Source organism: Eptatretus burgeri, chromosome 7 (assembly GCF_056783735.1).
Source record: "Eptatretus burgeri isolate ZD-2024b chromosome 7, Ebu_testis_v1, whole genome shotgun sequence".
Taxonomy (NCBI): Eukaryota; Metazoa; Chordata; class Myxini; order Myxiniformes; family Myxinidae; genus Eptatretus; species Eptatretus burgeri.
Genome location: NC_140967.1, coordinates 61,635,114 through 61,657,603, shown reverse-complemented (window position 1 = coordinate 61,657,603; position 22,490 = coordinate 61,635,114). Strand labels below are relative to the sequence as shown.

At 43.6% G+C, this 22,490-nt stretch overlaps 1 protein-coding gene across 7 annotated transcripts in view; it reads left to right on the top strand.

Moving 5' to 3' along the window:
• The first annotated feature begins 2,596 nt into the window (after positions 1-2,596).
• LOC147023382 (uncharacterized) overlaps positions 2,597-22,490 on the top strand; it is a 43,970-nt gene continuing 24,076 nt past the window's right edge. The window contains exons 1-3 of one of the 7 annotated variants that reach the window (XM_085888749.1): positions 2,667-3,139; positions 12,922-13,017; positions 16,483-16,613. In XM_085888749.1, the coding sequence (XP_085744875.1) occupies positions 16,520-16,613 (94 nt within the window). In that variant the 5' untranslated portion in view covers positions 2,667-3,139; positions 12,922-13,017; positions 16,483-16,519. Of the gene's footprint in view, positions 3,140-12,921; positions 13,018-16,482; positions 16,683-22,490 lie in introns of those variants that run through there. The other 6 variants (XM_085888751.1, XM_085888752.1, XM_085888747.1 and 3 more) reach the window with 6 other exon arrangements.

Genomic DNA, 22,490 nt, shown 5'->3' with positions numbered 1-22,490 from the left:
AATTTGGTGGGATGATTGGTTATTAGCCAGGAAGCATTCGATTAGATTTTGGGATCGTTGGGGTCAAAGGTCAAGGTCAAGGTCACGAAAAGGTCAAAATCGTCTTTTTACGATAACACGGTCAATTTTTATTCAATTTGCATGCAACTAACGCCAAAATGTTCAGAATTCAACGCCTCATCTTGTGATATGCAATATGACACAATGACGCCCATACTCTTGTTACCGGTTTGGGGTCAAAGGTCAGGGGGGTCACGACCTTGAAAAATATGCGGTTTTTGTCATAACGCGGTCAATTCTTGTCCGCTTTACATGAACCTAGCACCAAAATGTTCAGAATTTAATGCCCAATCTTGTGACACAATGATGTCATAACACATGTCACCGGTTGGGGTAAAATGTCGGGGGGGGGGTGTCACGCCCTTGAAAAATATGCGGTTTTCGGCATAACTCAGTCAAATCTTATTCGATTTGCATGAAACCAGCATCAAACGAGATTACCTTCTCTTGTTGAAACGTTGTATTCACCGAGCTTGCGAGTGAAGACTCGCCAAAACGACGTGAGTTGATTGTTGTTTAGTCCGTAGCCCCCGAAAGTTGGGGGGGGGGTCATGACATTATAGATATGTGGTTTGTGTCATAAGACCATTCATATGAAACCAGTTCCCCACACTCATACCAAGAACAAAAAAAGTAGTGGTGGTGAAGGTATGCACTCTATGAGTGCATGTTCTAGTTTTCTTACTGAATCGGTGGTAGATATAAGGAAAGTGTAAAATTCAGTCAATTGACCATGAAAAGGCATATTCAAATATTATGAGCTAGTATTTTTGGTAAAAAAGCCATTATTTGATTTGTAAATTGCTGCTCTCCTGAAACTTTTCGCTGAAAAGTACCCATTATTGCCTGGAGAACAAGAGTCAAATGATATTCATCACATTGAATGGGTTTGGAATCAACAAAAATTGCATTATAGATTACACACTTTACTCTATTTTGAAAAGGGAACTGATAATTATGATAATGACAAACTCAGAAAATGTAGTCAAATTATTGCACACTTCACTTTGAAGCGGCTACGGTTTACTGTCTACTACCATTCTACCAGGACACATGGTGCACGCATACATCAGTCTAGTACTCTAGTACAATATGAGTTTCTGAGCTCAAGTGTACTGGCTCTGGATCAAGAAGTCAACACTTTTACAAGCAATGCGACTTTGCATTTGCACATTCTGAGCTAGGCCGATATCTCAGTCCGTGTCTACTGCGTCTGTCTACTGGCATTCTCCTTCACAAGCACACAGTCCAGTGCATTGCAGATTAGCCTTCTTGCATTTGCAGCGGTTTCTACAGCCTTTTCTACAGCCTTCTACAGCGGTTTCAACGTGTCACTGATACTGTGTGCGAAAATGGATTTTCCCATAAAAATGACCATTTTTCCCCAATACAATGGTTGGAAATATAATAAATCAACACAAATGACATTTGCATTGTTTTCCTTTGTAAATGCACATCACATGGAGTATTTATCACCTCTGAGAAACCTACAAAGAGAATAACAATGACAGATATCCCATGTTGTTAAAGTATAATGGCGGCCATTTTCCAAGATGGCCGCCAAAGCTGACCAAGGCAAAATCTTGAGTGGCTCCATATCCAGAATTGTTCAGAATACGTTAGTGAACATATGTACCAATTTTGGTGCTTTTATGAAAAGTCGAACAATTGGTTTGTTATGCTGCAGGACTATGGCCCGGTTTCCGCAGCACCCTGAGGTGCTCAACTTAACAGAGACGCCTTCCAAAACATCTAAAAGATTTCATACTTCAGGAATTACGCCAATAATTTTGGGGCCGAATGTTAAAACCCCAGTGGCTGTAAGATAGTCCAATGTAGGCCCTGTATGCATACTGTTTGTTGATTGCCTTCGCGCAGACGTGGTTTACTCCTGACGTTAATGATGTTCTATTCATTTCACCTCTGTATTTGCTCAACACCTCATTTGGTGAGGAAGCTGTTTGCATTTATTCAGCCTGGATATCTTTGTTCATCCCTTTGTGACACGGTTAATTGACACAAGAAGAAATTTTATGTAAAAAGGAGAGAAAAACAGAGGTCACGCCATTATATATGTTCATGGCTATCAATGCGGGCGTGAGGTTCGGGCTCTGGAGTTCCGGTAGTTTTGGCGCCTCTCGGGTGCTGTTGAGTTAATGCTGAAAGAAATACTCCACACTGTTCCATCACCGATGGTATTGTGATTCGTGTATTGTGTCCGCATGAAGTTAAACACTTCCGACTGGTGATTATTGTGTTCTGCTCGGAGCCCTCAAATGACTCTTACGGCGATAAAATATCATTTGTACACATTCACCTCAGAAGTACATCGGGATACATTATTAACGAACGTGATATAAGTCTTCAACATGTAATCCAGTGAGATAATGAAATAGCAGTGAATTTTATTTTTTTTAAAGTAAACCAGCGCTGAGGCTATACACCGCCCTTAAAATAAAGTTTCGCCTTCGATTATGAAAGGAACTATTTTGAAGGAACACCTTATAGATCATGGTTGCTGACGCATTCATTCAAGGTCGTAGCGAAGATTAAGAATTTTTTTTTCCAAAAACTCCTATTTTATTGATTCTATAAGCATCCCCTTTCAAATGATCAAGACTATTGTCGCTGACGGAGGTTTGCAGCCGTGAGGATGTTGAGCGGTGGGCGATAGATGGGCCTTTTGGCCTCTCTTTGTTTGGGGTTTCCCTCTTCTGTGTATACGTGCAGCAATAAAGGAAGAACGAAGGGCCTCCGGCCTAAAGTCATCGCGAGGTAGTACGTCGTGCAGACCGACCGTTTGAAACTTTCAACTTTGCTTTCCGGGCTCAGCGAGGCTCGCTGATTGTCACGATCGGTTCGATCGGGCCGGGTGTTCCCCGAGTTTCCCTGCCACGCGGATCTCTCAGCAGACCAAGTTCGCCGTCGCTGCGATCGCGTCGAATCCTACAACCGACGGGTCGCGGCGTTTTGTGCTCGAGCAGCACGTGGCGTCGCCGATGCGATTCTCGTGTCCCGGTGTCTGATCGCCGGATCGCTCGGTCCTGCTTGTTGTGTACATCGTGAGGCACGCACGTGGGTACGTGCAACAAAAGACACGATCCCATCACGTCTTGGTGTGCACGAGTTGGAATGGTTGTGTATTTTTTCTGACGACCTGTCGTGATTCAATGATTTTCTTGGATGTTTATGTTATTTTTATTTTTATTATTTTTTTTTCCGACGTACATCTAGATCTTAAAAGTATGGACCATCTTGTCCGTAGTTTGAGCTGTCTGCCATAGTTCGAGTGTCAAGCGGTCCATAAAACTCTCACCGTGGTGTTCCACGCTGAGCGAGGTGTCGATGTGGGTGTCATCCGTCTGATAGACGTTAAGTCGAAGTGTCCGTGTACCGGCACTGGACGTTAAAGATCCTACGGGGGGTTATCTTTGCACCCTGAACAAATTACGAATTCCTGCTGGAATCACCTTGAGGTGAACGTCAGGACTGGCCAGCCAGTTCGTGAAAGACTAGTGAGGGGAGGGAGAGGGATGGTGCATGGAGGATAAGGATTATTTATAGGAGACGTCTGTGTACCTTTTTAATGATTGCAAGGACATCAGGAGTTGATGCATGATATGGGATTTCATCCTGGAATTCCAGGATCGATGAGCCGCTGGATGGTCCACAAACAAATTATCAACTCCACCACCGAAGGTGGAAGGAGGTTACTATTTTCAAGTCTGTCTCTGTCTGTCTGTGTGCAGGATATCTCAAAAAGTTGTGGACGGATTCTGATGAAATTTGGTTGGCAGGTTGGGTGTATGACGACGAAGAATTCATTCAATTTTGGTGAAGATCCGGATGCGGATCTCATAATTTTTTTAAGTGATTCTTCACCATTGAGAGATAATGCTAAACCAATATATAGCACAATATCTCAGAAAGTTGTGGGTGGATTCAGATGAAATTTGATTGGCAGGTTGGGTGTGTGACAAGGAAGACTTGATTAAATTTTGGTGAAGATCCGAATCCACATCTGGATACGAGAATTATTTAATTGTTAAAGTGATTCTTCACAATTTTGCAAGATGGGGCCAAAAACGATATATGGCATGATATTTAAAAAATGTATTGGGCCAGATATGTTCTCATGGATTAGGCAATGTGTGGCGGAGGTATGCACTCCACTGAGTGGCCCTTCTAGTTACCCTCACCGAAGGAGAGGGAGGTTATTGTGTTTCAGTCTGTCTGTCTGTCTGTCTGTCTGTCTGTCTGCACAAAACCTTCATGTTTTTCTCTGCAACTGCTTGTCGGATTGAGACGAAATTTTCACCACAGGTATGACTACTCGTGGAGAATGTTTTAATCATAATTATGACGTCATAGGTCACGTTGTGTGGCAGCCATGTTGGAAAAACTTTGGACCTCTATCTGAAACCGCACCAACGCAAAAAAAAAAAAAACTTGGCACACGGCAAGTACTCCTCATGGGGAATAAGTATGATTTTTTTTATGCCATCGTTATGAAGTCATAATTGTATATGTACAACGTTACATCTGTTCAGTACGAACATTTTTGAGGGTCATCGAGGGATAAAATGGTCCACAGAAAAGAAAAATTGATGACATCATCGGTCATGATTCAGCAGCCACGTTTTTTTTATTTTTATTTTTTTATTTTTTTTCAAACCTTCAAAAAATTTTCTTTGAAGTGGCTGAACAGATCGAGGTGAAACCTTTCACGTATGACCGCCTATCCATGAGGAAGAAAAGGCTCACACGTATGACATCAAAGGTCACATCGTTTGGCAGCTACATTGGATTTACCCTAAAACCTGAAAAATCTTCTCCAGAATGGCAAGACAAATCAAGGGGAAACTTTACACAAATGTTCGCCAAGCCATGAGTGTACAAGTTTGTTAAGGACGAGTTGATAGGTCACATGACTCGGCTGCCATATTGGATTGAAGAAAATTATTAAATAATGTTTTCTCTGGAACCGCTTAATCAATCGATATGAAACATCACATTTATCATCTCGTAGTGGTGGGGGATACGTGTCTTAAATTTCAACCTGATCGGATGCATGGTCTGGCAGCCAGAATTTTTTTTTTTTTTTTTGATATGGGTTCATTTTTTAAAATTTATTTTATTTTATTTCTTTGAATAAGGCTCACTTAGCTGTGCCTGGATGGGTTTGTGGGTAGAGGAGTAGCAGCTGAAATGTGAATCCTATCCAGGTTCCCCCGATGACTTCATCTTTGCTTTTTGCTTGTTTGTGTTCCTTCTGATGACTCCAATGCAGGACTACCTGTTTGGTCTTCCATTTGATTTGAATTGAATTTTTTTTAATCCCATTTTAAATTCAATTGAATAATAAAAAAGCATCATGGGTCAGGGTCAGGTGTTCGATCAGAGCGTGGTTGCATCAAAGCGGGACGTCTTGGTACAATTCTGTCTCTTATTAATTACGTAACACACCAGTATACAAATGCCACACAAAAGAAGTCCTGGTGAGGGTCTGTCACCTCTGATGCTCTTTTTCTTGTTTGTTTTGTTTTCAGTCGTCATAATTGCAGTAATTTAATGGACTATCCTGCATGTGCTTCAGTGGCAACCACAAAAGAGCCAATTGTGTGCAAACGTTGAACTGATTTTAAGTGCTCTTTTCAAGACTATGATCGAGAAGGAAATTAACACACTTTTGGCTCTCATGATCATTTCATTTTGTGTTCAATGTCTGGAAAGGATTACATTTAAATTATGTACAGGACTGTATGTATAGACTATAAAAGTGAAATTGTACATCATATATATATATATATATACACACATATACTTTAAAACCTACTGCACCAAATCCAACCAAATTGAGCATGTTGCTAAAGGGTCCCCCAGTATGGTTTCTGTCTGGATATCATATCTTGGGGTAGGGGGAATACCCCAATTCTCTCTCTGTAAATATGTATTGTTTATCACCACCCGGTGTTATCTGGTATGAAAAGACATGGGAATAATTGTGACCATTAAGGGATAACACTAATAAGTTGGCTGACTTCCAAGCAGATGGAAGATGACTGAGGGTGAATTGAGCAGAATATTTGTGAAGTACAACATGCTGTCTTGTGATTAAATCCATCAGCGAAGCGATGGGTAAAAATGCCTATTCTTAATGTGTAAAGCTTTCTTACTTACTCACTGTCTTGTATAAATGTTTCGTACCTTCTAATTGGGCTGGAAAGCTGAAATTTCACATTCTGGTGCAACTCAAAGTCAAAATATCAAAAAATAAAAGTTGGCTCGTGCAGCCTCGGTCTGCTCACTGCGGGTCACGTGACCCAAGATAATGGAGCATGCATCCAAGCTGGTTTCTAGGCAATGCTAACGCGTGCCTCGTATTTCATAGCCTTTGCCGTATTTTCATTAAAGACGAGAAGGGCACTTGGTGCAGCACATACCTCCGCCAGGCTGATTAGTTTACGTTTTGTATCCCACTGATGGGGATCTACATTCGGACCTGAACTAAAATTTAATCTGCTTGTTCGTGTCACCTAACCAGTTCAACCACCAAGTTTCGTCCGAATCCGTCCACAACTTTTTGAGATATTTTGTTCACAGACAGACATACAGGGGTGAAAACATAACCGCCATCCACCTTCGTTGGTGGAGGTAATTACTATAGCTATACTCTTTTAAATAAAGAGCTCATTCTAATCACAAATTCTTGATTTTCTTCATCAAATAGATACAGCACTTTCTAACCACTCACTCACAAACTCACTGATATTAATACAATATTTAGTACTTTATAGGTGTGCGAGAAAGCTGTAATTTTGCATACCGCTGCAATTCAAAGCCAATATCCATCTATACCGGCAGAAATGTTCATAAACGAAATTAGCCGTAAATAAAATGTGGCCTGTGCAGAATAGCTTGGTTCACGGCAGGTCACGTGACCAAAGACAATGGAGTTTGTAAATTGAAGTGGCTACTAGGCAACACTAAAATGCGCCTCTGAAGCATCTTATTTTATAGCAAACGTAGTGAGCTTCATACTCAATGCGTGCACATGAGAGAATAGGAAACAACAACAACAACAACAACAACAACACAATACCCTGGCAATTTGGAATCCGTGTCGTCGGCTGTGACCCTTTTGCTTCCGGTTTTTGTCATGGGGAATGATGCGTCCCAGGAGATAAAGGCATCGTCGGAGACATGAAAGACCCAAATATCAGACATGGTGTATATTTCCTCCACTGATTTTAATAAAGATATCCCACATCATCAAAAAATAATTTTTAATCGTGATTTGCATTATTTGATCGCTGATCCCGAATCCAGGCCGAAGTAACCGGAAATTGCAGCATCGAATGTAAGAAGAATTCTACGTTCGCTTCTAGGCTTTGCCTATTCTATATTAACCTTTGCTGTATTTATGTTAAAATTACTACAGCTATATAATACTTTTAAATATAGAGCTCTTTCCAATCACCAATTCTTGATATATTTGAGGTATTTACCTGCTTACAGAATGCAACCACAATCCGCTTTCCTCAGATATTAAAAAAAAGCTCTCACAATCCACTTCATCAAATGTAGAAAGCTTATATTTATGATGTCTACACTCTGCACAAAGGATGCACCCGAATGGTTGCTTGCAGTGTGCATGCGTGACCCACTAGTATCTAATATATTAAGCTTTTACTCACTCGCTGATATAAATATTTCATCCCTTCTAGGTGGATTAGAATGCTGAATTTTTTTTGCGCACCGATTCAACTCAAAACCAATTTCCCAGCAAAAAACTATCAAAAAGATCAGAAAATTTCTGTAAACGAAAATATCTGCAAATAAACGGGCGGCGCAGCTTTCGTCTGCTCACTGTGGGTCATGTGACCCAAAACAATGGAACTTAAACTGTAACTGGTTGCTAATAAATGCTAACACGCACCTCTTCCACCTCTTATTTTGCAACCTTTGCCGTATTTTCGTTAAATGTGTGTGTGTGTGTGTGTGTGTGTGTGTGTGTGTGTGTGTGTGTGTGTGTGTGTGTGTGTGTGTGTGTGTGTGTGTGTGTGTGTGTGTGTGTGTGTGTGTGTGTGTGTGTGTGTGTGTGTGTGTGTGTGTGTGTGTGTGTGTGTGTGTGTGTGTGTGTGTGTGTGTGTGTGTGTGTTTTTTTGTTTTTGAAAGAAAAATGAGCTTCCAACCAAAAATTAACTCTATGTATTCTGTAAATAGAAGTAATAAATAAGCAACAGCGGATATTTTGCCATGTGTGAGGTCAAATGAGGAGTTTTTATTTTGCCAAACTTTAAGCAATAAATGTCAAATCGCATCATCGATGGTCTGCTGTGCTTTATTTATGTATGTATGTATGTATGAAAGCATGCTCACCTGGACTTAGTCAGGTGAGCTTGTGCAATCGAGCAGTGTCCGTCGGTGAGTGAGTCGGTCAGTCCATAAACACTTGTCATTATCGCTTGAACCAAACACACAATTTTGATGAAATTTGGCTACAAGCTTCATATCTAATGTCTAACGAAGTTATATTGTTACGAATCTGGAAGCCATGAGCACACAACAGCCAGGTCCTATAGATCAGCTATATCGGTAAGTACGTGTTTCTAGTTAGAGTCCCGTCCCTCGTCTAATGGGAATTAAATGTTCGTGCGCTGCAGAGTTATTTTGATAGTTAGGATTTTTACATCAACTACAACAACACCTTCGCTCCATCCTGATGCCATTACGCACGTGGCCAGAGGTGAGGAGGTGGGCGGAGCTACAAATGCCTCCGATCAGGACTCCGCCCAGAAGGGTGGGAGTTGCCCCGCCTACCGTGGGTCTGTCCAATGAGGGACGGCCAGCGAATCGCGTGATAGGTCTGACCAATCAGGTGAGTGGCCAGGAGAAGAAGCCCCTCCCACCTGAAGAGGAAGAAGTGGTTGTCTGGACCAGCGTTCAGGAGAGGATGGCAGTTAGAGATCGTGGCGTTTTGCCAAGCATCGAGGATCGTGTGTGAGACATTTCTGGTGGGAGAGGACATTTTCAGTTCGGACATTTCCAACCTGGCATCCAAAGCCAGTGAGTGGTTGTCGACGAGGGTTCTGCAGACAGTCGTGGTCGTGGACTTCGGGTCATGGGTTTGAGTCCCACCATGGTGGTTCGAGTCGGTGTGACCGCACGAGGCAGGACAGTTATCCCGGGCCGGCTCTACCGACTGAAGACCCATCGGGTCCATTTTCTTTTTGGGTGTGCGTGTCTGTATGCGGGCCTGTCTTGTCAAGTGCTTTCGCTTGTACATGACTGCATTTCTCATAGTAGGATAACTCTGCTCTTCTGTGTTCCCCTCCCTGCCCATTGTAAATAAATCTCCATTTTGTTGAATGTATCAGCTCGTTTCTGTGTTTCTTTCATTGACTTAGCACGGTGCGTGTTGGGAAATTGGGAAGCGGCAAATTGTGCATTTGGTCCGACAGGTCTTGGTAACCATCCACTCGGGTTATGCATGGTTCGAGCACGATAACGGCTCGTTCCGCTCGAGGCCTGCCGAGGGTGTGGTTCCCTGGTAGTTGGACGGCATGAGGACTTAGGTAAATTAGAGTTAGACAAGTGGACCCTACCTCACGCCGTCAAAATATTGACGACCACGGTCCTGTAAGGGACCCGTGCCTTCTCGGAGTTCTCCGAGAAGCGTGATCGAGATTCCGGGTGTTCGGTTGAGCCGACTCCACTGCTCCACCTAGCGGTCGTGCTCGCCACCGACACCCGGCCCCACAACAATATTAACCGCATCAAAATCTGTGCTCATTAAGATGTTCTGTGGGTTTCTTTTTTGATTGCCCCCCCCCCCCAAATAGGTATTTGCTCTCTTCCCCAAAACTAAACAAACGGTTTTGATGAAACTTGACCACAACATTCTTCACCCGTGATATTCCAAAGTATATTGGATGCATCAAAATCTGCGTTCATGAAGGGGGTCTATGGGGGGTGGGATTTGGACCCCTCCCTCCCACCCCCCCCCCCAAAATAGGTATTTGCTCTCTTCTCCAAACTACACACACAATTTTGATGAAACTTGATCGTAACCCTCATCACTCATGTTGTACGAAAGTGCATCGACCGCATCAAAATCTGCATTCATGAAAGGGGTCTACGGGAGGGTTTTGACTCTGCCAAAATAGGTACTTGCTCTCTTCTCGGAAACTACATCCACTATTTCGATGAAACTTGACCACAACCTTCACCACCCATCATGTACCAAAGTGTATTGACTGCATAAAAATATGCTCTCATTAAGGGAGTCGACCAGGGGTGGGGGGGGGCTTTGACACCCTAAAATAGGTATTTGCTCTCTTCTCCTAATTACACACACAATTTCAATGAAACTTGACCATGACCTTCATCACCCATGATGTACCAAAATTTGTTCATGGCATTAGAAAATTCAGGATCTAAGGGGGTCTGTCTGGGTGAGGGGGCTGAGTGACTGTTACTCTTGATCCAGGTAAGCTTCAGGACAGGTGGTCCTATTTTCATTTTATTTACTCCTGATCTGGTATTGTATGTGTGGTGATGAGTGGATGTGTGTGCATGTTAGGGCAAGGTGATATTGATATTTTCACTAGTCGATTACGGTCCCTCCAAATTTCTGTGATTGAGTGACATATCGACATTGTGTAATCACTTATGGTAATGTTGCTTGACCACGTGGCACCGATGGCTGGTGCTTTGGGAGTACACATTATAGATGTTTAACCCTTATGATGACGCACTGCACAATAGCTCGAAGATATAGCTGTTAGCACTGTAATCTGACCTGAAATTGATGTAAACACTTTCTTGTGCTTTCATTGAAACAGTGTTTGTGTCATTGTCATACAAACACATCATCATTGGTATTTTTGAATGTTAATTGTACTTTTGCAGAGTGATGAAGAAACCGCTGTGGCCCGACAGCAGACTTCATCTGTACTCGATATTAAAGTTGCCAGATTTCTCCGTCTGTCCCGCTGCCTGTTATGCTCTTTTTCACTTGGATGTCATTATAGAATTACGTCTAGCGCTAGGCCTCTATGGATGTGCATGTCATCCTGACATCATGTGCTTTTCTATTTCTTAAAAAAATATTTGTTTACTATGGATGCATGGGTTGGGGGGGGGTGGGGGATAGAGGGGGATGATATGCATATTAACCAAGATGGTGGAGGGGGATGAGTTTGTTTTTGATTGATGAGTTTGTTTGTTTGTTGCTTTGAGGGCAGCATGTTTTGTGAGCTGCCCTGGTGGTAAGGGTTTATTTTTATTTATTTTATTATTATTATTATTATTATTTTTATTTTTATTATAATGTACGAGTGCATGCCCGTAGGTGCCGAAATTTATGCACTGTCTAATATGAAAACAATCATAACTTGGGGCATTGTGTTTATCTATAAATGCGCATAACTAATCGAGAAATTATTAGAATACACGAAAAAAAAAAAACGTGCAAAAAAATAATTTACTTTCTGCTTTGGAGCATAACAGCACTCTGATGTTACCGAAATTTATGTGCCGTCTAATATGAAAATGATCATAACTTGGCGCATTGTGTTTAGGCCAAAAAAAAAAAAAATGTTGCATTGGCGTAACCCGCCCGACCCTAAAAATTCCGCCGACCCTACGGTTTTTTTTTGTTTTTTTGCTATCGAAAAATTTTGCCGACCCTATTTTATTGCTATTTTTGTTGTTTTGCTATCGTTTTCAAGTATCTTGTTGATTGCGATCGCGATCGCAAAAACCCGGAAGTGTTTCGGACAGAACCCGCCGACAAAAAGGGTGGTACTCGAGCCGGGGGAGATTTTGGGAGGGATTTATTAGGAAAAAAAGAAAAGAAAAAAAAAAGATCCCGACCGACCTACCCTATTTTTCAGTGACCCGTTATGCCAATGCAACTTTTTTTTTTTTGGCCTTATCTATAAATGCGCATAAATCGAGAAATTATTAGAAGACACAAAGTCATCATTTTCCGGAAGCCCGTATGTTGTAACCCATAATGGGGAACGCGGCTGCCCGTAAAAAAAAAAAAAAAGAATAAATAAATATTCAAAGCGCGAACAACAAACAACAACCACACAGGCCGTTTCTTCGCTCTCGCGTGCCCGCACGTGGGTGGCGCGGAAGTTCACATATCACAGTTACGATGACTCGCAATTTAGGTTTTAATGGCCAATTATTCAATTTGCGCCAACGTATTTTGCCTTTTCGCAATGTCCTCGCAAGGAAAAACAAAAAGAGAAGAGAAGAGAAGAGAGAAAAAAAAAATACTTCCTGGTTTGGAGCACACCAGTACTCTGATGTTACCGAAATGTATGCAGAGGTCTCGTATGAAAATGATCATAACTTGCGGCATTGTGTTTATCTATAAATGCGCTTAAGAAATCGAGAAATTATTAGAATACACGAAGTCATCACTCTCCGGAAGTCCGTACGTTGTAACCCATAATGGGGAACATGGCTGAGGTTCCCTTCCCCATCGGCCACGCCCACGCAACAACGTATATTGTCATTGGTTTGGTAAATAAATGGCCATAACTTGGGAAGCACTCGTCCGATTAATATCAAACCTTGAAAAGGCACATCCTCAGGTCCCCAGCAATATACCTGGCAAGTTTCAATTAGATCGGACCAACGGTTGTCGAGAAACAGTGGTCACACACACACACACACACACACACACACACACACACACACACACACACACACACACACACACATTGCTGGAATTATAGATAGATGTACACTTCACCATCTTGGTAGAAGCTCTGCTGCATGGGGTCTGAGTTGGAGTTCAGATGTGATTGTACCAGTGCAAATAGTCCCCCTCCTCCTCAGGCACAGGCTCAGGATCCTCAGTGGAAGACCCTGATGATGAGGCAGGAGAACTGGCAACTGAGATTGGACGAAGTTTTCTCACCATTCGCATGAAAGGCGAGAGAGAGTGGTGTTGCGTATATTTGTCTTTTTATTGGGACTATTGTGTTGTGGTAAAATGAGTCATTCATGTCGATATTTTCACCAAATCAATGAAAATGTCTCAAAATCTTCAGTTTACGATACCACTGTGTGTGTGTCTGTGTGTGTGTGTGTGTGTGTGTGTGTGTGTGTGTGTGTGTGTGTGTGTGTGTGTGTGTGTGTGTGTGTGTGTGTAGGTACGTGTATGCCCTCCATAACTCCAAAATCATCAAACCTCATGGCCTGAAACTTTGCATGCACACAAAGGGATCTCCAAAGCAATACATGAGTGAAAATTGGGTGTTTTACGTAAATTAAAACATCCCTCTTTAAGATAATTAACGGCCATATTTAAGTTTACTTTATCAAGGCTCATCATTGGTCACCTTGCTGTCCCTCACTGGGGTTTTTAGTCACCATTTTTTTGGGCCTGCTCAACAATACTTTGACATGGAACAGGCCACAATGGTTCCTTAACAATTTTTTTTTCACTTTTCTCACTCATATCATTGAATGCCTGATCATTATATCTGCAAATCACTGGATACATTGCAATGCTTATAAATGCCTGGAGACACCAACGTTTGTCACTTTATTTCATTTCCACACATGCCATAACCTCTAGAATCTCATAAATTGAGCTGAATTTCAAAATAAAACTTCTTTATTGACTTCAGCAGTAGTTCCGACTGTTATAAAAAGTGTTCATTTGTCCAATTAAGACATCGCCTGACATTCTGGGTGCATGGTGTTTATACGACCAATCAGTGATCGCTAACCGCTTGCCATGCTTGCCGTTCCTCATCAACCGTTTCATTTAAGTGCTTAAGCCACTTGGTGAGCACTGTCCAATATTTGCACTGTCACTGAATATATCGATCAACATGAACAAAGTTCAGGGCCCACTCACCTGCGTTTGGCCGCGTGTTGTCGTTTGGTGTGTCAGGCGGTGGCTGGCTCGGTGAAAATGTGCAATTTTATTTTACACCACATTTTCCCTGTGTTTTTTTACGATCTCCTTTCTTTATTCATCGTGTCACTTCAGCATACATAGATACATATAAAACTAGAAGTTCATTCCGGAGAGCACGTACTTCCACCACGCAATGCCTGATCCACAAGAACATATCGGGCTCATTACATTTTTGAAAAATCATGCTATGCAGTACGATATCATTTTCGGCCCTATCTCTCAATGGTGAAGAATTTCTTTAAAAATAATCAGATCCGTATTCAGATCTTCACCAAAATTGAATCAATTCTTCCTTGTCACACACCCAACATGTTCACCAAGTTTAGTCCGAATCCGTCCACAACTTTTTGAGATATCGTGCTCTGTATCATTTTTGGCCCCATCTCTCAATGGTTAAGAATCACTTAAAAAATTATTGTAGTTTGATCCGGATCCGGATTTTCACCAAAATCTAATCGGTTTGTCACTGTCGTTTCACACACCAACCTGTCCACAAAATTTCATCTGGATCCATTCACAACTTTTTGAGATATCCTGCACAGAAACAAACAAACAGGCAGAACGGGGTGAAAAGATAACCTCCTTCACCTTCGGTGGTGGAGGTAAAAAAATATATTTTAAAATTTTTTTTTTTTTTAAGTTTCATGAGTGGGTGCCTGCTTGAGTGTGTGAGGCTCTTGGCGAGCACTCTGCAAGTTATGATGGTGATACCGTGGTGCATTTCTCTGTGGGGACATTTCTGGAGCCACTTTTCCAGCATACTTTAGATCACAAGAAGTAAAACATGTTTTCAGTGGTTACAAAACAATGAATCAACACATCATGGCAGGATAGCCGAGAGGTACGCACTCTCCCTCTAAGCTGTCTATCCTTAGTTTTAATCCTGACCTCACTAGAAACTGTCATCCCTGTGTTTCACAGGCAGGCTGATTCATCAATGTGTGTGCCATCTCTTGGATGGACGTTAAACTGGACGACACACCTGCCAGAATCCCCCCTCCACACTCTCCGTATTGTGCTCTCTCCCCCTACTCCCCCACCCCTCCTCTTCTCTAAAGGGGACTGTTATGGACTGACTGTTTAGTTTTGAATTGAAAACTGTTTCCCTATAGTGTAGTATGTACAAATCAGATTCAGAGGGAGCTGACCAGAGGGGTGCAAAGGTCACTGTGGGAGCATGCATGCATGCATACATGTAGGCCTTTGCCGAGTAGATAGCGTGGGTTTTAAATGCTCCTGCCTGGTTTTATATGGAAACCAGCGGTTAAAAAGAAAATGTTGCTGTTTGGACACGTTTTATCGCCCTTCCCTTCCCCTCATGTCACGCCGCTTTCCCTTCCCTTGCACTCGTGCCGCTTTCCCTTCCCTTCCCCTTACGCCGCTTTCCTTTCCCTTCCCTCCCACTCCCCTCTCCAACCTCTGTGGTCATCTTCTGGCAGTCTCTGCAAGCTGTATTAACATTCCCCATTTCTTTCAAACCTGTACAATACCTCCCCCCCTTTCTCCACAAGGCCTGGGACCAAATGCAAGTCGAGAAACCCTTCCCCTCACGCTTACCTCCTCTCAAACCCTCTCCCTTCTCCCCTCCTCCTCTCTCCTCCATCCTCCTTGCTGCCACCCCCCCCCCCGGAGTGTATCGCGACGTTCGGCCAGGCGTCGTTCTCCGCACCCCCGCCCCCTTCTTCACTCTTCCCCACTTCCGAGCTCTCCCCTCTCTCTCTCCCTCCCCCAATCCCCTCTCCCTCCTCTCCTTCCCCTCCCTCCTTTCTCCTTCGCCTTAATTTCCCTGTCAGCAAAGTGATGGGTTGGATTTGCTAGTTATCAAATTTGCTGATATATTAACAGTTTGAAAAATGCAGTATTACGTTGACGATATGTTTCCACTCCCTTATCACACCATTAATTCCCAGCCCTCGTGTTGTTGTTTTTGTGTTTCTGGGGCACGAACCTGATTGGGTTCATGTCCAGGTTAAACCTGGTAATGTATGGGTCGCGTGATTGGTGCAGTTTCTGCTGGGTATTGTGCATGTGTGGGTGTGGTGTTGGGGACCAAGTGCTGTTTTTTGCTTTTCTTGTCGAGTTATTTGTAGCATCCAGTTTTGTTTGCAGCCTTTTGTATCATAGATTTGTATTGTGTGGGTATGTCTATAGTCTCCCCAGTTAGACCATCCTCTCGGCTTTTGACATGCCATGCCTCCAGTATCAATCTGACGTTTGTCGAACATCGTGTCTCGGACACGGGTCCCATACAAGTCAAATTTGTGGTGAGATGGCAGGCAATGATGCGTTATGGCTGACTGTCACCTTTCCAAGTCTAATTGCTCCATCCTGAAACAGTCTTTCAAAAAAGTTTTAGATTCTACATTATCCATAAGAGTGTGATGCTTAGGTACCAGACAATATCTGACAAATTACCACAATAGACAGTGAATTTTCATCAATTTTATGCTCCCTTTTGTCTTTGGCAGGCTTCCAGTAAGGGCCCGAGAAGGTACATGCTGTGCCATGGAGTACGACAGCATGGGCCCAGAGTTGTATTTTCAGGATGAGAGCGTCATTGCCACGGTGGTGGATATAGAGGAGCAGCAATGTGAATCTGGTAACGGCTTGTTCTCTGGCTGAAAATGGACTGACACGTTGCTGGTTGGGTTGCTTGGTTCCTAAGGACGTGAGTTTTTTTTTTTTATGTACGAAGGTGTTTCAAATTTGACCTGGACCTTTATTTATACTCAAAACTAAGGTTGTACATTTGTTACAAAAATGATACTTGCATTGCTTTTGAAGGTATTCTGCTGCTTTGGCAGCACACTTGTCCCATTGGAATGGATGGAATCCTTCGTACGCCTTCAGTATTTCACAATTATTTGGGACGTGTACACAACCAGTGCAGAACGTAATTTTAGTAGCCTCATTCATCAAAATCATCTTACCCCCTACGACTCCCCTAAGGTACTTTTTAAAACCCAAGGATTTCCTTTGAAGGCAATCGTCTTGTTTGGAAGGAGTGGGTATGGAGAGGGCGATGCATCAATATGGTTGCTGTCCATCAGAGGAACGTTGAGTCAGAGGACCCATCTGCTAACATTATTTGGTGGATGATAAAGATGGTGTTCTTCAGGAAGATTAGGCAAACTATTGCTTGCACCCTGACCAAATTTCCCAAGTTCCTGGCCTAACCTCGAGGGGGCACTGCATCAGCGGCATAGCCGTCCATCCAGCAATGATGCAAACCTGCAGCCACATACTGTCGAATTGTAGAATCATCTTCGTAAAAAGTAAAAATGAAGCAATTACGGGTATTGATTGCTGACATGATCATGACAAATCAACTCGATCATTATTTATCTTCACACATTACTCTGCTTTTATGAATAAAATTCTAGGTCAATTTTGAACCACCCTCGCACAAGGAGTGTTCAAAAAGGTTTTACAAATGATATACAGTAGAACACCACTAGATGGCATATTTTTGCATCATGTTTTGTTGGAAAAAAAAATTCACAAATCACTCATTTTTATCCATGACATGTATTTTTTCTTGGTTCTTTCCATTTCACCTGTCCATTTTTTTTTTTAATCTTCTTCCTTGAAACCTCACTCACTTCTAGAATCTGCATTCTATCTCCTTCAAATTTTAAACACTTTGTTCAATCATAGCATAATTTAAAGTGTAAAATTTAATGTTCATTTTTATTGCTACATTAACCTCTGAAATGAGACAATGAATCAAACCTCACTGGCTTCCTCCTCTTCTTCTGACATCATAACTGAATGTTTTGGCTAATGTTTATTCCCATTTTGTGGTATTATTTTTCTGAACTTATTGCTGTATTTGTTGTGGTATAACATTATTAATGTGTCGTCATATCAGCTTATATGTGCAGTATTGCAGAATAATAGCACTTGGTAGAGCGCATACCTCCGCCAGGCTGAACAGTTTGTTTTGTATCGCACTGATGGGCCGTGTCTGGATCTGGACCTGAACCAAAATCAAATTGGCCTCTTCTTGTCGCCTAACCAACTCCTCCACCGAGTTTTGTCATAATTTGTCACAACTTTTTGAAATAGCCTGATGTACATATCGTGTTTTTGTGCCATCTCTCAATGGTGAAGAATCACTTAAAAAAATTATTTTTAAGTTCTCATATCTCCATCCAGATCTTCACAAAATTGAATCGATTCATCATTGTCAAATACCCAACCTGTCCACGAAGTTGTTAATGAAATAATTTTTTTTTTTTGCTGATCCATCCATAACATTTTAAGATATCATGATATATATATATATATATATATATATATATATATATATATATATATATATATATATATATATATATATATATATATATATATATATATATATATTTATTGTTGTGGATTCCGGCATGCAAGCGACCGCTTTTAACTAATCGCAGCCGCGTGCCCACCGGACGTGGCAATCCTAGTCGCAGCTTTCGGATCAACGCCGAAATCCAGCTACGGGTGTGTTTTTAATCACACCATAAATCAGCCAACTATTCTGTCCACGCGCGACAGGGTCCGATCGCTGAATTGTCGATTTACCTAAGTATGTGCGTAGACAGAAATGCCGGGGGTTTACACCTCAATGGGACCTGCTTGGAAACGAGCTGCTTAAGCAGCTCGCTCCGTTTGCGATTTGCCGAGCGGTGTATTATCGCGAGGCCCCGTTGGACCTGATTATCTGATCGGCTATTAAAAGCCAGCTAATATTCCATACGTAATAATGGCAGTCAATGACAGGAAAGGATGCAATGAACAGGTGAACATTTAAACAAGGACATTTATTTACACACGTATGCAATCAAGGCAATGAATGCAATTGGGGTAAGGGACGGGACACGAGCAAAAAGACCCTACAGCCGTTGTCTATTTATTACTGTACATTCACTTAACAGTTCTACTTATGGACACGGCGCCACAACTTTCATACAAAGAAAAACCCCAGGAAAGGAAACTGCAGACTGGACCCGTAGGCCTTTATGTTCGTGGAACTGTGAAGACCGCAAGAGCTCCACGAGACCGTGCTGGTTACCTGCCACCCTCATGGTGACTCTCTGGCTGGCGACCTCTCTCCGGCTTTCTCCACTGACCCACGGTACTGCCGGCTTTGCTGCGCTCCGACTGCCCTCCACTGGACTCGAACCTTGTGGTGTTCTCCCGACTGCACCGCGACTCCAATAGAGACTGCAGCTCAACTCCGCTCCCAAACTTCAGACGAACTCCACGGCGCACCCAGACCGACTCAACTCAACTCACTGCTTGGCGAACCCAGACTGACTCCAGGCAAAACTCCAGGCAACCTCTCCAGGCAAGAAGAACTCACAAAAACTCCTGGCAAACTCTCCAGGCAAGAACTAACTCGCAAAACTCCAGGAAACCTCTCCAGGCAAGATGAACTCACAAAAACTCCAGGCACAACTCCTGGCAACCTCTCCAGTCAAGAAGAACTCAAAAACTCCAGGCACAACTCCTGGCAAACTTTTCAGGCAAGAACTGACACTCGGCGGTTCAGCGTGCCTTTTTATGGGGTCCGTGGGTGAGGCTTGATCTCTCACCTCTCACCCTTCACCCCTCGCTGGCTCCGCCCCTTTTGCTATTTTGATCCGATTTCGTCGTGAAATGCGGAGAAAGCAGACGTTGTAGAAATCATCAGCCGTGGAAAGCGGACGTTGTAGAAATCATCAGCTCCAGCGTCTGTCGGCGGAGATGCCACTCATCCGTGGGATTCGCCATGGCTGGCGAAAAGATGGCGGCGTAACGGAGATGAAGGTGAGGCAATGTTGTGGTTGCTTTGTGGTGAGGATGGTGTGGTTGTTGAGATAGTGGTTGTGGTTGGTGCTGAGGTGGGGATGGCATGGTTGTTGAGAGGCGGTTGTGGTTGTTGAAGTAGTAGTTGTTCCAAAACAAAGATAGCAAAAGAATAATGGCTGACTCAAAGATCGCAGCCCGGTTACACGAATAAACCCCTTTAGACATCCGTGGGGAAATCTAATCTGAACACAGACTTATCGACATAACTGATCTCTGGGAAACCTGAATTGTGTTCTGTGAATTTCCACAACCATAACAATATAAAAAAAAAAAAAATATATATATATATATATATATATATATATATATATATATATATATATATATATATACATATATTGTTGCGGTTGAGGAAATTTGCAAATCACCATTCAGGTCCCGAAGGTGAGATATCTCTGTAAGTCCATGTGTAGTTAGCCCAAGCCCGTTGTTTAGAGGGAATAAATGTGATTCATTCGGGCTGCGACCCTTTGAGATATCCGTTTTTCTGTTCTATCTTTATCTTGAACCAACCACGTCTCAACCGCCATCACACAACAACCACCAACCACAACGCTGCTTCACAACAATAACAACGCCAACAGCCACGATCTTAACCTTCACAACTCGCTCCCGCAAACATCGCATCACCGCCATTCCAAACGGCACCATGGCCATAAACCACCACCATAAACACTCCACCACCTTCACCTCTCTCCTTCTGCGGCCATTCCCGCACCACCTGTGAGCACCGAGCGTCAGGCTGTCCTGGGCTCGTACGGGACGCGCGCCGAGCCGCGAGTGCAAAATGCGGCCTTTCCGAGGAGAATTCGGATCAGGAATGCTACACGCCCACTTCTGATCCATCCAATCAGCAAGCGCGGGGCGGTTTGGCCCCGCCTCCAGGCGCGTCTATGTGGAATCGAGATATGCAAATTCTAGGATCAGGGGAGATTCACGCCCCTTTTCCTCCGTCCAATGGGTGAGCGTGGCTCCACCCCCGAGCTCGTTCTGATCCAGAAATTTGCATATGGGTTCTCCTGCCGGCCTATAAAGCGCCGAGCGCGGGGCGAATCAGGGCAGAGTCGGCCTTGGAAGAGCGTAGAGTGTTTTGGGCAGAGGCAGTTTGGAGTGCGGAGTGGAGTCGGGAGGAGAGGGCGTCCCGGTGGTTTTCGGCAGTCGGCTGAGGAGAATTGGGGGAAGAGACCGAGGAGCTCGGGTCCGAGGCAAGGAAGACTGCGGTCGGCGCCGAGGTCGCGGTGGAATCGCTCGTCACGGGACCCAAGCAAGCCAGCTATACTCTTTCCCCAGAGCATCAACAATTCCCCCCCCCCTTTTTCCCCCGCGCTGAGATAGTGCGAAAAGGGGGCCCCGTTCCCACCCCACTCCAAGCAGTGCCAACGAAACCCGTGAAGGACCACGAAGTCGGGGCACCGCTGCGCTGCCACATTTGCGGATCATCAAAAAGACACGGGTAAGACCCACCCGGTCTCGCGGACCTGACAGCTCTTTCAGGTCCCGCGCAAATATTGGCTCACAGGCCCCGTCTGCCCCCTTGTCTTTGAGGGTGGCCTTTTCTTTTGTTTCTGTGTAAACGTGTGTGTGTGTGGCGCCAGTCTGGTGAAGTAAAACTGTTAAGTGTTGCCGTGTGTCGGTCTTATTCGGTAGTATCTCTGCGTCATTGTTTCTTCTGTTACATCTGCTTTTTGTGCATAATTGTTTTAATTGTATATGTGTGCTTTCCTTGTGCCGCGGAATAAATGTGCATCATGTTGAACTATTTTCCCGTTTCGCTTCGTCTTTTCTTTAATTGAATTTCCATCTTGCTTCACGTAAGGGTTGGTAGTGGGCTTAATACGCCCGGTAATTAATCGGAACCGTCGAGGCCGACGATAACACCGCTCGGTTATCCCGATAGTCGGAACGGGTCGCTTAAGCGGCCCGTGTCCGGGGTCGACCTGCGGCGAGGTGCGATCGCCCGGTCTACCCTCCGCGTGGGTACTTAGGTAGGTCGAGTTTGGCGAAAAACCCTATCCCACGCGGGTGGCCGATTGGCACGATCGTGGTGAGGCCGAAAGGCCCACCCATGACTCGCTCCGGGCGTTAATTTGAGAGGGTCACGACAGAATTGTCCGTCCGGTGGGCGACGTGCCGCGATTCGAGTCACGTGGCCGTTCGCACGCCAGCGGGCGCGAATTCGCAGCAATATATATATATATATATATATATATATATATATATATATATATATATATATATATATATATATATATATATATATATATTGTTGCGGTTGAGGAAATTCGCAAACCACCATTCAGGTCCCGTAGGTGAGGTATCTCTGTAAGTACATGTGTAGTTAGCCCCAAACCCGTTGTTTAGAGGGAATAAATGTGATTCATTCGGGCTGCGACCCTTTGAGATAGCCGTTTTTCTGTTCTATCTTTATTTTGAACCAACCACGTCTCAACCGCCATCACACAACAACCACCAACCGAAACGCCGCTTCACAACAACAACAACGCCAACAGCCACGACCTTTACCTTCACAGCTCGCTCCCGCAAACATCGCATCACCGCCATTCCAAGCATCACCATGGCCATGGACCAGCACTTTGGACCCTCCACCATCTTCGCCTCTCCTTTTGCGGCCATTCCCGCA